Source organism: Sus scrofa, chromosome 2 (genome assembly GCF_000003025.6).
Source record: "Sus scrofa isolate TJ Tabasco breed Duroc chromosome 2, Sscrofa11.1, whole genome shotgun sequence".
NCBI lineage: Eukaryota > Metazoa > Chordata > Mammalia > Artiodactyla > Suidae > Sus > Sus scrofa.
In genome coordinates, this window is record NC_010444.4 from 18,471,638 (window position 1) to 18,484,505 (window position 12,868).

The 12,868-nt window shown below is 41.7% G+C and overlaps 1 protein-coding gene across 2 annotated transcripts in view; it reads right to left on the reverse strand.

Annotated features, from left to right (window-relative positions):
• HSD17B12 (hydroxysteroid 17-beta dehydrogenase 12) overlaps positions 1-12,868 on the reverse strand; it is a 150,275-nt gene that overhangs the window by 10,151 nt on the left and 127,256 nt on the right. For both annotated transcript variants that reach the window (XM_021083164.1, XM_021083165.1), the window contains 2 exons: positions 10,382-10,416; positions 1,423-1,504 (listed from right to left, as the gene is read on the reverse strand). In XM_021083164.1, coding sequence (XP_020938823.1) covers positions 1,423-1,504; positions 10,382-10,416 — 117 coding nt within the window. The remainder of the gene's footprint in view (positions 1-1,422; positions 1,505-10,381; positions 10,417-12,868) is intronic.

The window sequence follows — 12,868 nt, forward strand, 5'->3', positions numbered from 1 at the left end:
GGAAGGAAAGAAGGAAGGAAGGAAGAAAGAAAAAAGGAAGGAAGGAAGGAAAGAAAGAAAAAAGAAAGAGAGAAAGAAAAGAAGAGAAAGAAAAGAAAGATGGTATTCATTTTAAACATGCCCACTGTATGCTTCAAAGAAAGCAAGTAGATTGCGGGGGTGGGGGGTGGTACCAAGCTTATTTCAAAATACAGTAGGTAGTTCCTTTACATTTTTCCAGGGGACACAGAGCCAAGTGAAAAAGGCAGGTGTTTTGTTCTTTTCCTTCCCTGCCATAGTGCAAGTTCTTATTGTACATTTTATTTTGCTCATTTCCTCCTGAAAGCTTGTTTAATTTCAGTTCCTCAGTGGTCATTTTTATTTCAGAGACGTATCCTAGGCGTCAAGAATGTATTTGAAAATGATGCTATTGACCTGCAGGCGATACCGAATACATTCTAAATTATCAACCTCGCAGTAATGTGAAAAGGTTGAATGGTGAGGTTGTGTACAACCGACATCTTACAGAGAGCTCTGGGAAATTCCTGTCTCACTTCAGAAGTGACAATAAATGTCTGTGAATTTTCAATAAGGTGGCAAAACACTTGCACACTCTCCCCCGGCTATCCTGTGCCTACTATGTGTGCCCATGTGCTGATTGGCTGTGATCCTTCTACTCAGCTCTGCACACGCAGAACTTAAGCTGTATGCTGAGTCATTCATGAATCATCGCCCCCAGTCTTAGACTCGTTAACATCATTCTGATCAACTGAGCTAACTGGCCTGGACCAGCTCTCTCTGGGAAAGTACAAATACCAATTTTAAAACCAGTAAACCACTGGGAGGAAAAAAGCATTTGTGGATCTGAGATCTCGGTGCCTCACTTGTAAACTTGATACCAATCAGTGTATCTCCAGCTCTGGCTCCTCTGAAACTAGTGTTGCCTATTTTCCCTTTCTTCCCAGTTTATCTGAAATTGCTAAGAATATTATATATATATTTACTTTTTAGGGCCACACCCCAGGCATATGGAAGTTCCCAGGCTAGGGGTCAAATCAGAGCTGCAGCTGCTGGCCACAGCCACACGACATCCGAGCCTCATGGCAATGCTGGATCACTAATCGAGGCCAGGGATCAAATCCATAGCCTCATGGATACTAGTCAGATTCGTTTCTGCTGCACCACAACAGGAACCCCAAGAATAGAACTTTAAGAAAATTCCATGTTTATTTCTCAGACTGTAAATTATTCCTTCTTTTTTTTTAATTGAAGTGTAGTTTATTTGCAATGTTGTGTTAGATACAGGTGTACAGAAAAGTGATTCAGTTATACATACAGACACACACAAACATATACACACACACACACACACACACACACACACACACATTCTATTCCATTCCTTGTTTTTAATCTGACATGATTTACTAAAAAATTGTTCACCTTGGTTGCAGAGTAGATGGTCAGCAGTGGAACTGGGTACATGCCACTGGCAGAGGAGATGTTCAGAATTGCCCCTTTAGATCTAAAAGGGAAGATTCAAGTAAACAGAATGAAATCATGTATACAATTGTTTGCAAATTATAGATCAAGATGTATAATTATTTGAAGCAGAATAACCTGGCTGCTGTTTTTCTAACACGTATCTTTCCTTACCTTTCATTAGCATGGGATATGCTTGATCAATGAATGAGGAGGCATAACTCAACTGAAAATAGCTCTTCTTTGCACTTAGCTCATTTCTGAGGTTTGGCAATCTGGGGCAGGACCAGATTAGATCTTCAGTCTCCTTGAGTTGATTTCTTTTTTCTTTTTTTTGCCACCCCTGTGGTGTGACACGTAGAAGTTCCCCAGGCCAGGGATCGAACCCACACCACAGCAGGGACTCAAGCCACTGTAGTGACACTGCAGCATCCTTAACCCGCTGCCACAGGAGAACTCCCTAAAATTGACTTTTCTCCTCTGAGGTCTTCTCTGGCTATAGCACCAAGAATTCTCACTCATAAAAACACTCATATCCCTTATATGGTTTTAATTTGGCATATCATCACATTACATATAGTAATTGATTGTTCTATGAGTATAAACATTTTTCTCCTTCAAAAAAAAATACACTTCTGGACATCACAGCCCTTGTTTTATGCTTTTCTTCAAAGCACTCTGAGGATAGAACAGTACTTACATGGATGAATGGTTATGTACTGCCTCCTATTTTCCCTGGGTTATAGACTTTCAGGTACTACATGAAGAGTTGACTCTAAAATCATGTGACTTGAAGTTCCCATTGTGGCTCAGCGGTAACAAATCCGACTAGTATCCATGATGATTCGGGTTCGATCCCTGGCCTCCCTCAGTGGGTTAAGGATCCAGCGTTGCTGTGTACTGTGGTATAGGTTGCAGACATGGCTCAGATCCTGCATTACTGTGGCTGTGGTGTAGGCATGCAGCTGCAGCTCCAGTTCAACCCCTAGCCTGAGAACTTCCATATGCCTCAGGTACAGCCCTAAAAAGCAAAAAATAAAATAAAAATAAAATCATGTGATGCTGGGGTTTATCAAAACATATTCTTTTGCCAAAAGGCAAAGCTCAACTTCCACTGTAACTTTTAGAGACTACTGAAAGCTCAAAGTCAGAAAGTTACCAGAAATTATTAGTTCTAGAAATAAATGGAAATTAGTTTGAGAAAAGCAATTCTGTACCTATGCAAGTTGTTAGTTGTATATGGCTTGGGTGTGAAATCAGGGTTTTAGGAATTTTAGACAGAATTAACACCAACTTTTCCCCCTCAAATCCATTCTTCTCAGGGAAGCCGGTCTCTGGATTAAGCTACTGAAACTTGGCCGCACCTACCTCCTACCCTCCAGATCCTTTCCTTTGACTTAGTTTCTCATTATTCTTTATCTGAATTTACTTCCCAAGGCCTTGGGGGTTTTTTGTTTGTTTGTTTGTTTGGTATTAAAATAAGGGACTATATAGACACTTCTTAGGCCAAATTTTAAAAGAAACATGATTAAATGGCATTTCAGTTACTTCAGACATAAATCTGAAAAGAAATAATCCACAAAGGACACCCAGTCCATCTGCCATCCTCTAGGCAAAGACGCCACTTCAACCATCAAATGCAAGTCTGGACCCTCAGTTTAAAAAGTCCCTGAAACCGAGTTGTTAGCAAGATACACTTTCATTTGCAGTGAAATCTATTAACACGTTCATCACAGAAATCAAATCTCAAACTTCTTCTATTACTGTTTTGAAGAAAGTTGGACATATTTCTTGTATTTTTTGCTTGTGTCTCTCAGACAGAATAGGCTTTCTTTTTATATTTTAAGAGTAAGACTGCCTATCAGAAGTTAGAACCCAACTGCTCTATGATAAAAACTGGTGAATTAGTAATGATTATCTAGCAATTTCATTTTATTGGTATTTGTGAGAAATTCCTTTGATGAAAATGGGTTAAAAACCACTGTTGGAGACTTTTAATATGTTACTAATTTATGATGTTTAAAATCGCTTTATCTTTTTAGAATGTTAAAAATGTTCTGAGATTACACTGCAGTGATGACACACTCTGTGACTATACTAGTAACCACCAAATTGTATGCCTTAAAATGTGTGGATTTTATAATATGTGAAATATATCTCAATAAATCTATTAAAGGGAGAGAACGCAAAATACGTTTATGACATATCTGAATGTATCACCTTTAAGCTCAGAGCAGATCCCAATCCAGTAGAAGCTAAGAGAGCTATTCTATCTTCTGCAATACAACATGCTTTCTGAGAAGTGACCTCAAATCCTGACAAGTTGCACTCCATCCTGAGCCCCGAGCATCCTTGTAGGTTTAGGGGGTGTTTTATTTTACCCTTTTCTAATATAACCAGGACTTGAGATGTCCTCACCCATTCACAGCAAGTGAAGAAAAGCCGGTTTGAAGTAGTTGTAGAAGACGTTGTTTTTCCCTGTAGCCTACCACTGCTGGTTTTATCAGCTGCACTCTGTGCTCCATTATACTTAAATCAGCTCAGGTGGTTGCGTGTGCCCTTGAACAAAAATCTCACGTTTTTTATCTCATTCCTCACAAATGAAATACAGTGTAAATGTCTTCCGGGAGTTCCTGCTGTGGCACAGTGGTTTAAGGATCAGGCACTGTCTCTGGCAGCGCAAGTTCATTCCCCAGCCAGTGCAGTGTGTTTAGGAACCAGGATTGCTGAGTAAGGATCTGGTGTTGCTGCCTATGAGGCGCAGGTTGCAGCTGCAGCTGGATTCGATCCCTGATCTGGGAACTGCCACATGCCGCAGGTGCAGCCAAAAAAAAAGTCTTCCAAAATCAAAGTTTTAATGTTATCAAAAACCTTCTAAAAATTAAATTTTATCCTCACCAAAATAGATTCCTAAACCTTCACTCACCAAAGCAAGGATTTCAATACAGGAAAATTCATTTAAAGATAATAAACTCGTTCCTGTTTGCAAAATTAATACAGACCAATAATCAAATATGCCACAATCATGCAAGCATATGCTTTGAATTGTTTCCTCCTTGAGGCAATAGAGATTTTTGTTTCTCAAATATTCTACCCTAATTTAAAATTTCTAGACGGGAGAGAGAGTTAAGTAAAAAGGCAGAATTGCAAGATACTTTATGCAAAACACCCTATGTGTACCCTAAAATGCAGTAAAACAAATCCAACGCCAACAGAGCAAAAAGTGAGAATGCACTAGACCTAAGTAAACACTAAAGGAATTTATCACTGAACCCAAATGATAGCAGAGAAAACACCCCTTCAGCCAAAAAACGCTGTGATACACAGAAGCATGCGTATTTGTCTAGCAAAAACCCTTCCTCCCACACCCACTCCCAATAGCATATAAGCCTCTCTCCTTTTCTCCAAGGATGATGATATTCAACTTAGTTTTGTCTGAATCATAAAGAATACACTTGCATAGCCATCCTAATCCTTGCACTGTCTACAGTATCTATTCTTTACGGAGAGATAGGGCTGAACATTTGGGACTGGGGGGCACAAAGGAGTCGTCTTTAAAATCAACTACTTCATCTAGCACTAATCCACCATCTAAGCAGAATTAGTGACGTCAAACCAGTTTCCATGGCACAGCCAGACTCAGGACAACTCTGTTCTATCATGCAGAAGCACAAAATGGGCCGTGCTTAATTGCACGCAGAAACAAACATAAAACAAACCCTGGTTAATCTCTCATTTTCAGGGGACTTGGGGAACAATTCTAAGATTCAAAGGCACATTAAGAATATTTGCTGAAGCTCCATAATGAAGACTCATGTTGCTCATACTTCTGCACATTTCCAGTTTGTGATGACAGACATCCAAATAAACAAGTCAAGTAATGTTCTCTGCGATACCAGCATTCTTAATTCATCACACTGCTTACTTGCTAACAGCCACGCCACGGTGTCTCAGTGGTGTAAGTTACCGAGGCTCTACTAGAACTAAATACTGCAAAAACAAAGCAGAAGACACCACAGCTGATAAAGAAGCACCTTTTTGTATAAAAATATTCTCTTCAATTACTAGCACTCCCACAAGCCAAACACTAAACACACCCAACCCTACACAATTCGGTATCTTCCTATAGGTACGCTCCCTAGAATTTCCTCAGTCCTGTGACATTCCCAATTAGAAAACTCTCCTTAATGATCACTTGGATAAAAGAATTACCACGCCTTTTTTCTTCCATACACGCCCCACTATTCTATCAGCCTCCTCTGTAGTGTCCTTGTGCACAGCGCTTATTAAAATACCGCTGTCATAGGGGAAGTGATAGGTCTTCCATTAAACAAGTCACTGATTTCTGCCTTCCCGGGGAACCCTCATCACTACCCCACACTGCAGGTGTGGAGAACAAGAAGGGGAGGCATAAATATTGCTGGGAAGCAGGGGAACATAGGATCGGTCCTAATGTGGACAGCTACCTGGCTACAGAGTGTGACTACAGACCAGAAAGATTGTGCAAAAAAAAAAAAAAAAAAAGCAAAAATAAAAACAAAGACCACATCCCAAGTCTCTTGTCAGGGAGTATGTAAGTGTGCTCTTGGAGGGTCATTACTTTCTTTCTTAAGCTTAAATCTAACACGGAAACTGGTACAGATGGTTCTCTTAACAGATTCTCAAGAAGGACTTGAGAAAGGCATCAAAACATTTTTTTCTATGTCGAAAAGAATCCTGGATCACAGGGGTCAGGTACATAATTAGAACCAGCAATCTCTACACATTATCCAAATATTGCTTTGTTGAAGAAAGTTTGCAAACATTTTCCCACAGGAAAGGGAACTGCCTGCTCTAAAACACCATAACATGTCATAATTCCACCTTAAGCAATACAGTATGAAAGAGGCTATTTTTAGCTTTTCCACGGTTGTTATGGCAACCACCTTCTGGCTCCAGCTGTACACAATGTTTATAATTCCAGGGAAGTGGAAAGAGCAAGTTTCCTCTATAATGTAATTATGCACTCTCTACTTCTATGGCAATAACACCTTAGTTTGATTACAGAGACTTGTTTAGTGATAGTCAGTTGGCCGTAGGGTATCATTCTAGAGGGTCTGGAAAATCGCATACATCAGAGGTAGAATCAGTGAAAGGGAAAAAAACAACAGCAACAGCAAAGGACCTTTATAAAGAACTCTGCTGTTCCTCAATGGAGATACGAAACCTATGGTAACCAACCATAGAAATATGCCACTTGGGGATGGGATAAAGGGCAGGCTATCATCAAATCACTTATAATGGGTTAGATCATCTGTGATCTTGGGAGTTTTTCTTTCCTCCTGGGCACACAGCTAATATTTCTGGCCTCCCATGCAGTTAGCTGTCTCCTGTGTCTGAGTTCTGGACAATGGAACGACAGCAGAAGTGAGGTATGTCACTCACAGGCCTGGCCCGTGAAAATTCCCATAAAACCATCCTTCCTCTCTCTTCCTCCACCTGCTTGGCTGGATGCAGAGGATTCTAGAAAGGACTGCAAAGCCTGAGGGAAGAGTGGACCCCCGCCCCGGACGGAAGGAATCTGAGATCCCTGAATGACTGCGTAGAGCAGAGCCCGGACCCCGGACCCCCACTGGATTGGGACGTGAGGGAAAAATCGACCTGTAGGGTGTGAAGCCACTGAGGGTCTGGGGGGTCTGTTACAGTCAGCCCACCCTGACTAATGCAACTAGTAACTCCTTTAATTCTGGCAGACATGGCTGGTCCTTCTCCTATCCAAAAGTGCCCATTCATAAAACCCACTTATACTTCTTACTACTTCTTAGCACCCCTCTGACATCAGTTTCAATCCATAGTCTCTGATGGCTTTCCACCAGATCATTTTGCAGCCTCAGTGTAAAATCAATTTGATTTCTTTTCTTTCTTTCCTTTCTTTTTTTAGGTCCGCACCCAAGGCATTTGGAGGTTCCCAGGCTAGGGGGTGGAATCACAGCTATAGCTGCCAACCTACACCACAGCTGCAGCAATGCCAGATCCGAACCACATCTGCGACCTACACCACAGCTCACGGCAACGCTAGATCCTTAACTCACTGAGTGGGGTCAGGAATTGAACCCAAGTCCTCATGGATACTAGTCAGGTTTGCTAACCACTGAGCCATGACGGGAACTCCCAATTTGATTTCTTAAAGGCAAGGATCCAATTCATCTTCTGATGATAAATTTTATTCAGTGAACGCCTGTTAAATGGATGGATCCTTGCATTCTTTGTCTTTACCTAATGCTCCAGCTATAACTGTGATAACAGCCGCTAGGTCTAGAGAGAGGGGTGAGCACCTAATGTTGGTATCATTGACTAACTAATTATATAATTTCTAATAATATAACTTCTTTGGGTCTTTTTATGTCAAATGATGGGGCTTGGTTTCAATTAATTCAAACTACTGAAATTCTACAACTCTTCAAATCTAATACTTCATGGTCTGCAAAATGATTTCATAACCAATACCTCTCTTGCTATGGCTTTTACCAACACATTTAAAAATTCCTTTGTGGTATATAAGTGTTTCTTTTTTAATGGATGGAACTTACTATCCTGAATTAATACCGTGTCACTTACAGATATCAAAACTAGAATTGGAGTTCCTGTTGTGGTGCAGTGGTTAACGAATCCGACTAGGAACCATGAGGTTGCGGGTTCGGTCCCTGCCCTTGCTCAGTGGGTTAACGATCCGGCGTTGCCGTGAGCTGTGGTGTAGGTTGCAGACGCGGCTCGGATCCTGCGTTGCTGTGGCTCTGGCATAGGCCAGTGGCTACAGCTCCGATTCAACCCCTAGCCTGGGAACCTCCATATGCCGCGGGAGCGGCCCAAGAAATAGCAACAACAACAACAACAACAACAAAAGACAAAAAGACCAAAAAAAAAAAAAAAAAAAAAAAAAAAAAAACTAGAATTAAGTTAATGGCCCAAATTGCATCCTTTTTGAGTCTGCCCTAATTCTCTGTAATCTTCCAGGGTTCTGGTCTGGTTTGACCACTGTCACTTCCATATCTGATCATCAGGGGCACATTCCCACTGGTTGTGCCAGTGGCATGTGGGAGTTCCTGTAACACAGCAGTGACCCAAACTACTGCCGTGACAATGCCAGAACCTTAACCCACTGCGCTGTAAGGGAACTTCATAAAGGGAATTAAAACAAATAAAATAAAGCGACTAAAATATACAAAAACCACATATAAAATGCAGTTACAAAGAGACTTGCTAAGAAATAGATGCCGGAGTTCCCGTGGTGGCGCAGTGGTTAACGAATCCGACTAGGAATCATGAGGTTGCGGGTTCGGTCCCTGCCCTTGCTCAGTGGGTTAACGATCCGGCGTTGCCGTGAGCTGTGGTGTAGGTTGCAGACGAGGCTCAGATCCCGCGTTGCTGTGGCTCTGGTGTAGGCCGGTGGCTACAGCTCCGATTCAACCCCTAGCCTGGGAACCTCCATATGCCTCGGGAGCGGCCCAAAAAATAGCAACAACAAAAGACAAAAAGACAAAAAAAAATAAATAAATAAATAAAAAATAAAAAAAGAAGTAGATGCCAAACAAAATGGATTCTTTTTTTTTTTTTTTTTGGTTTTTTCAGGGCCGCACCCACGGCATATGGAGGTTCCCAGGCTAGGGGTCGAATCAGCTGCACCTGCTGGCCTACACCACAGCTCACGGCAATGCTAGATCCTTAACCCACTGAGTGAGGCCAGGGATCAATCCTTCCTCTGCAAAATAGCAACCTCATGGGTCCCTCGTCGGATTCGTTTCCACTGCACCACGACGGGAACTCCACAAAATGAATTCGTAACCTCAGTTTCCTCATCTGTGCTATGGCGGGAGGCTATCAGAATTAAATCAGCAAACTCATACTGAGTCCTCAGTCCAACCTCTGCACATAATATGTACTCAATAAACATGGCTTGTAATTCCTGCCTGACGCTGGTCATGGAGGTTTCTTCACAGAAGCAGGGTCCTTGGGAAAGTGGGTGAAGAAAACTTTTGTGAATCAAATCGTATTCTTGAACTGTGATGTCTGCAGTTTAAATAAACTATGTATTTAACTTGTAACAAAAAAAAAAAAAAAAGAGAGAGAGAGAGAGAGGAGGGGTCCTTGGGTCTTCCCTTTGCAAACCTGATTCCTTTGGCTCCCTTCCAAACTCAAAGCTATTTTGCAGAGGAAGGATGACTATGAAGCCCTAAATTTAGCAAATGACTGAGCAAGCCCAGCTCTGTGCAGCAGGTTCTCTTTGACAGTCTAGCCCTCACCCAGGCCTCTCCAAGGGAGAACCAGAGCTTCATTTCCTTCTTACACGTACTTCCATTTCAAAAGTAAGGACGTGCCACCCCTTTATCAATAAAGATGAAGATACCTTGTGTATCCCAGTGGAACCCAATTCAAACTGGAACACAGATAGGGCGGGGCGGGAGTGGTTTGACATCTTATAATCATTTTACAACACACCTAAGTTCCTTGCACATCTGTTCTCCAAGTAAGAACAGAACAACCAGAGGATGGGGGTCTCGCTTCATGAAACTCCACTGATTGGGCTCTGAGAGCCTATGACTTTAAGAAGGCATTCCAGGGAATATCCCGGGAACTCTGTCCGCCCCCTCAGAAGAGCAGGCAATTGAGTTAGTGATGGTGACTCAGGCAGACTTTTTAATCCTGATCTAAAGGAACCACCACAACCCCGGAGAGGGAAATAAAAAGGGAATCGAGTGGAAGAGGCCTCCACGACCAGATGACTCACGCTGCACCCTGTGACTCGCCTGGCACATTACTCTGTCGCTAAGACACGGAGGAGAGGTTCATTAGTCACTTTAATGAATTTTTCAAAGAAAGGATTCTCCCTATAAATAATCATGAGCTTGTCACTCTAGTGCTTGTGTGTGAGCTTATGACTCACCTTTCTACCATGCCAGGCAGTACCAACCGTGTCATCTGCAAAAGAGAAAAACAAAACATCCGTGATGACTGAGGATGCAGGCGAGAGAGAGAGAGTAGAGAGAAGTCACCCACACAAACAAGGAGAGAATCCCGAAACCGCTCGCCACTTCGGCAGACAGTCGTTGACTTCACATACCCTCTATGATTTGGCTGTGGCCAGCACACATAAAAAGGAATCATGAAATTACTGGCAATAACACTGGAAACACCTTCAGCGAACTTGGCTGAAATTAGTCTTGCCTGAAACGTAATACTGGCACCGAAATCTTCAAAGAATTAAGGATTTATGGTGAAATCCATGTCTCCCAAAATGCATTCTCAGAAAAGGACATATGTTATCAACAAGAAATACCCTGCCTACCCAGCTTACTTAAGCTTTCTAATCTCAAGGCCTCAAATAATCTTTTCCCATCAAAAAGGCCTTTAGAAGAATGCCGTCAAGTGACAGGCTGGCAAAGACCAAGTCTATCTCCACACTTATTTCTTGGGTTGTCCAAGCTAGCTGTGAGTAAAACTCATTCTTTGAGAAAGCTGAAGAAACCTGTGATCTCAAGTGGCCAACAACAATAAAAAAAATGACACCTGCATTTTTAAAGGACTTCATAATCGTTGGCTAAACATGTATACTCTGATGAGAGAAACCACTTCTAAACTCTAAGATATTAACTAAGAAAAGTTAAGACATCCACGAATCAAAGTCACATCAGTTAAGTACTGAGGTTGGTACGTGAACTCTGGACTCCCACATCTCAACAATTCTCTGAGAAATAAATGCCATTTTGTTACAGAAAATTTTGTGTGTACCCCAAGCATAGCAACGTTAAGCCTTCTATCTTGAATGATACCGTGTCTTAATTAAAATAGCATTGTATTGATTAAATTGTCATTCTGATGAGCATTTCTTCCTAGAAATATTTCAGAGAAAGAAAACACATCCAGGAGTACCCATCATGGCTCAGTGGTAACGAATCTATGAGGACGCAGGCTCCATTCCTGGCCTCGCTCAGTAGGTTAAGATCTGTTGTTGGCATGAGCTGTGGTGTACCTTGCAGATGCGGCTCTGATCCTGCTGCGTTACAGTGGCTGTGGTGTAAGCCAGCAGCTACAGCTCTGATTCAGCCCCTAGCCTGGAAATTTCCATATGCCATGGATGTGGCCCTAAAAAAGACAAAAGAAAGAAAGAAGGAAGGAAAGAAGGAAGGAAGGAAAGAAAGAAAGGAAAAAGGAAGGAAGGAAACACGTCCACACTTTACCCAAACACAGAATCTGCTCTGCGGTACTTCCAACCCAGATAACCAACCCTGGAGCCATTGCATACACTCTTCCAGGAAAAACAAGATTTCAAACTGACTCTGCATCGCAAAATATAGACTAACACACCTCCCACTTTGAAACAGACCACGTGGTGTCTTCAAAGCCTAGAGGAATCATTTCAACAGAAGTATCCAGATTGGCTCAATCTTCTGGCCCAGATGAAAAAGGAGCAACTATGAGAAAAGTTCAGCCTGAAGCCTCCATAGTTCCCTCCTTTTTATATATAATCTACACTTTTCATGTTAAACTCTTCATAGAACAGTCGGTGCCACATGCCCCCAACATTCACCCTTTCTTTAATATAACAATTGACTTTTCACTTGGAGGTATGTCCTTGTTCCTATCCTTGCTGCCTTCCATAAAAAAACTACATCCTGCATTATTCTCTCATAGTGCATGTGGCCCCATGAATATGTTCTACCTAATAAGATGTGAATACATGTAATGTATGTAACTTCTTGGTCATGCCATTAAAGCAGAAAAAAAAAAAAATACATGTCCTTCTCTTTGCTTGTTCCTCCTCTTGATGGTTAGATGTGATGGAAAGAGTTAGTCACCCTAGACCCCAAGGTGAAAGCCATGTGCTGTTGGTAGCAGAGCAATGAGACAAAAAGAGACAGAAACTGGCATAACACTGTAAGTCAACTATACTTTAAAAAAAAAAAAAAAAAAAAAAAGAGCTTCCATTGTGGCTCAGCAGGTTAAGAACCCAGCTAGTATCCATGAGGATGTGGGTTCGATCCCTGGCCTCTTTCAGTGGGTTAAGGATGCAGCGCTGCTGTGGCTGTGGCATAGGCCAGCAGCTGCAGCTCCAATTTGACCCCTAGCCTGAGACCTTACATATGCTGCGGGTTTGGCCCTAAAAAGAAAAAAAAAAAAAAAAAAAAAAAAAGAAGCTTTATGGAGGGATAATGTACATACCATAAACCTCATCCATTTTAAGTGTACAACTATATGGTTTTTAGTAAATTTATAGAATTGTGTGACCACTACAATCTAATTTTAGAACAATTCTTTTACCCGAAGAAACTCCTAACTGAGGTATTTTAAAATATTGCTGGAACTATCCAGAAACTTCTGTGGGGTGAGTTGAACTAGATAACCTCTAAATGTGTCACTGTGTTTGGCTCTA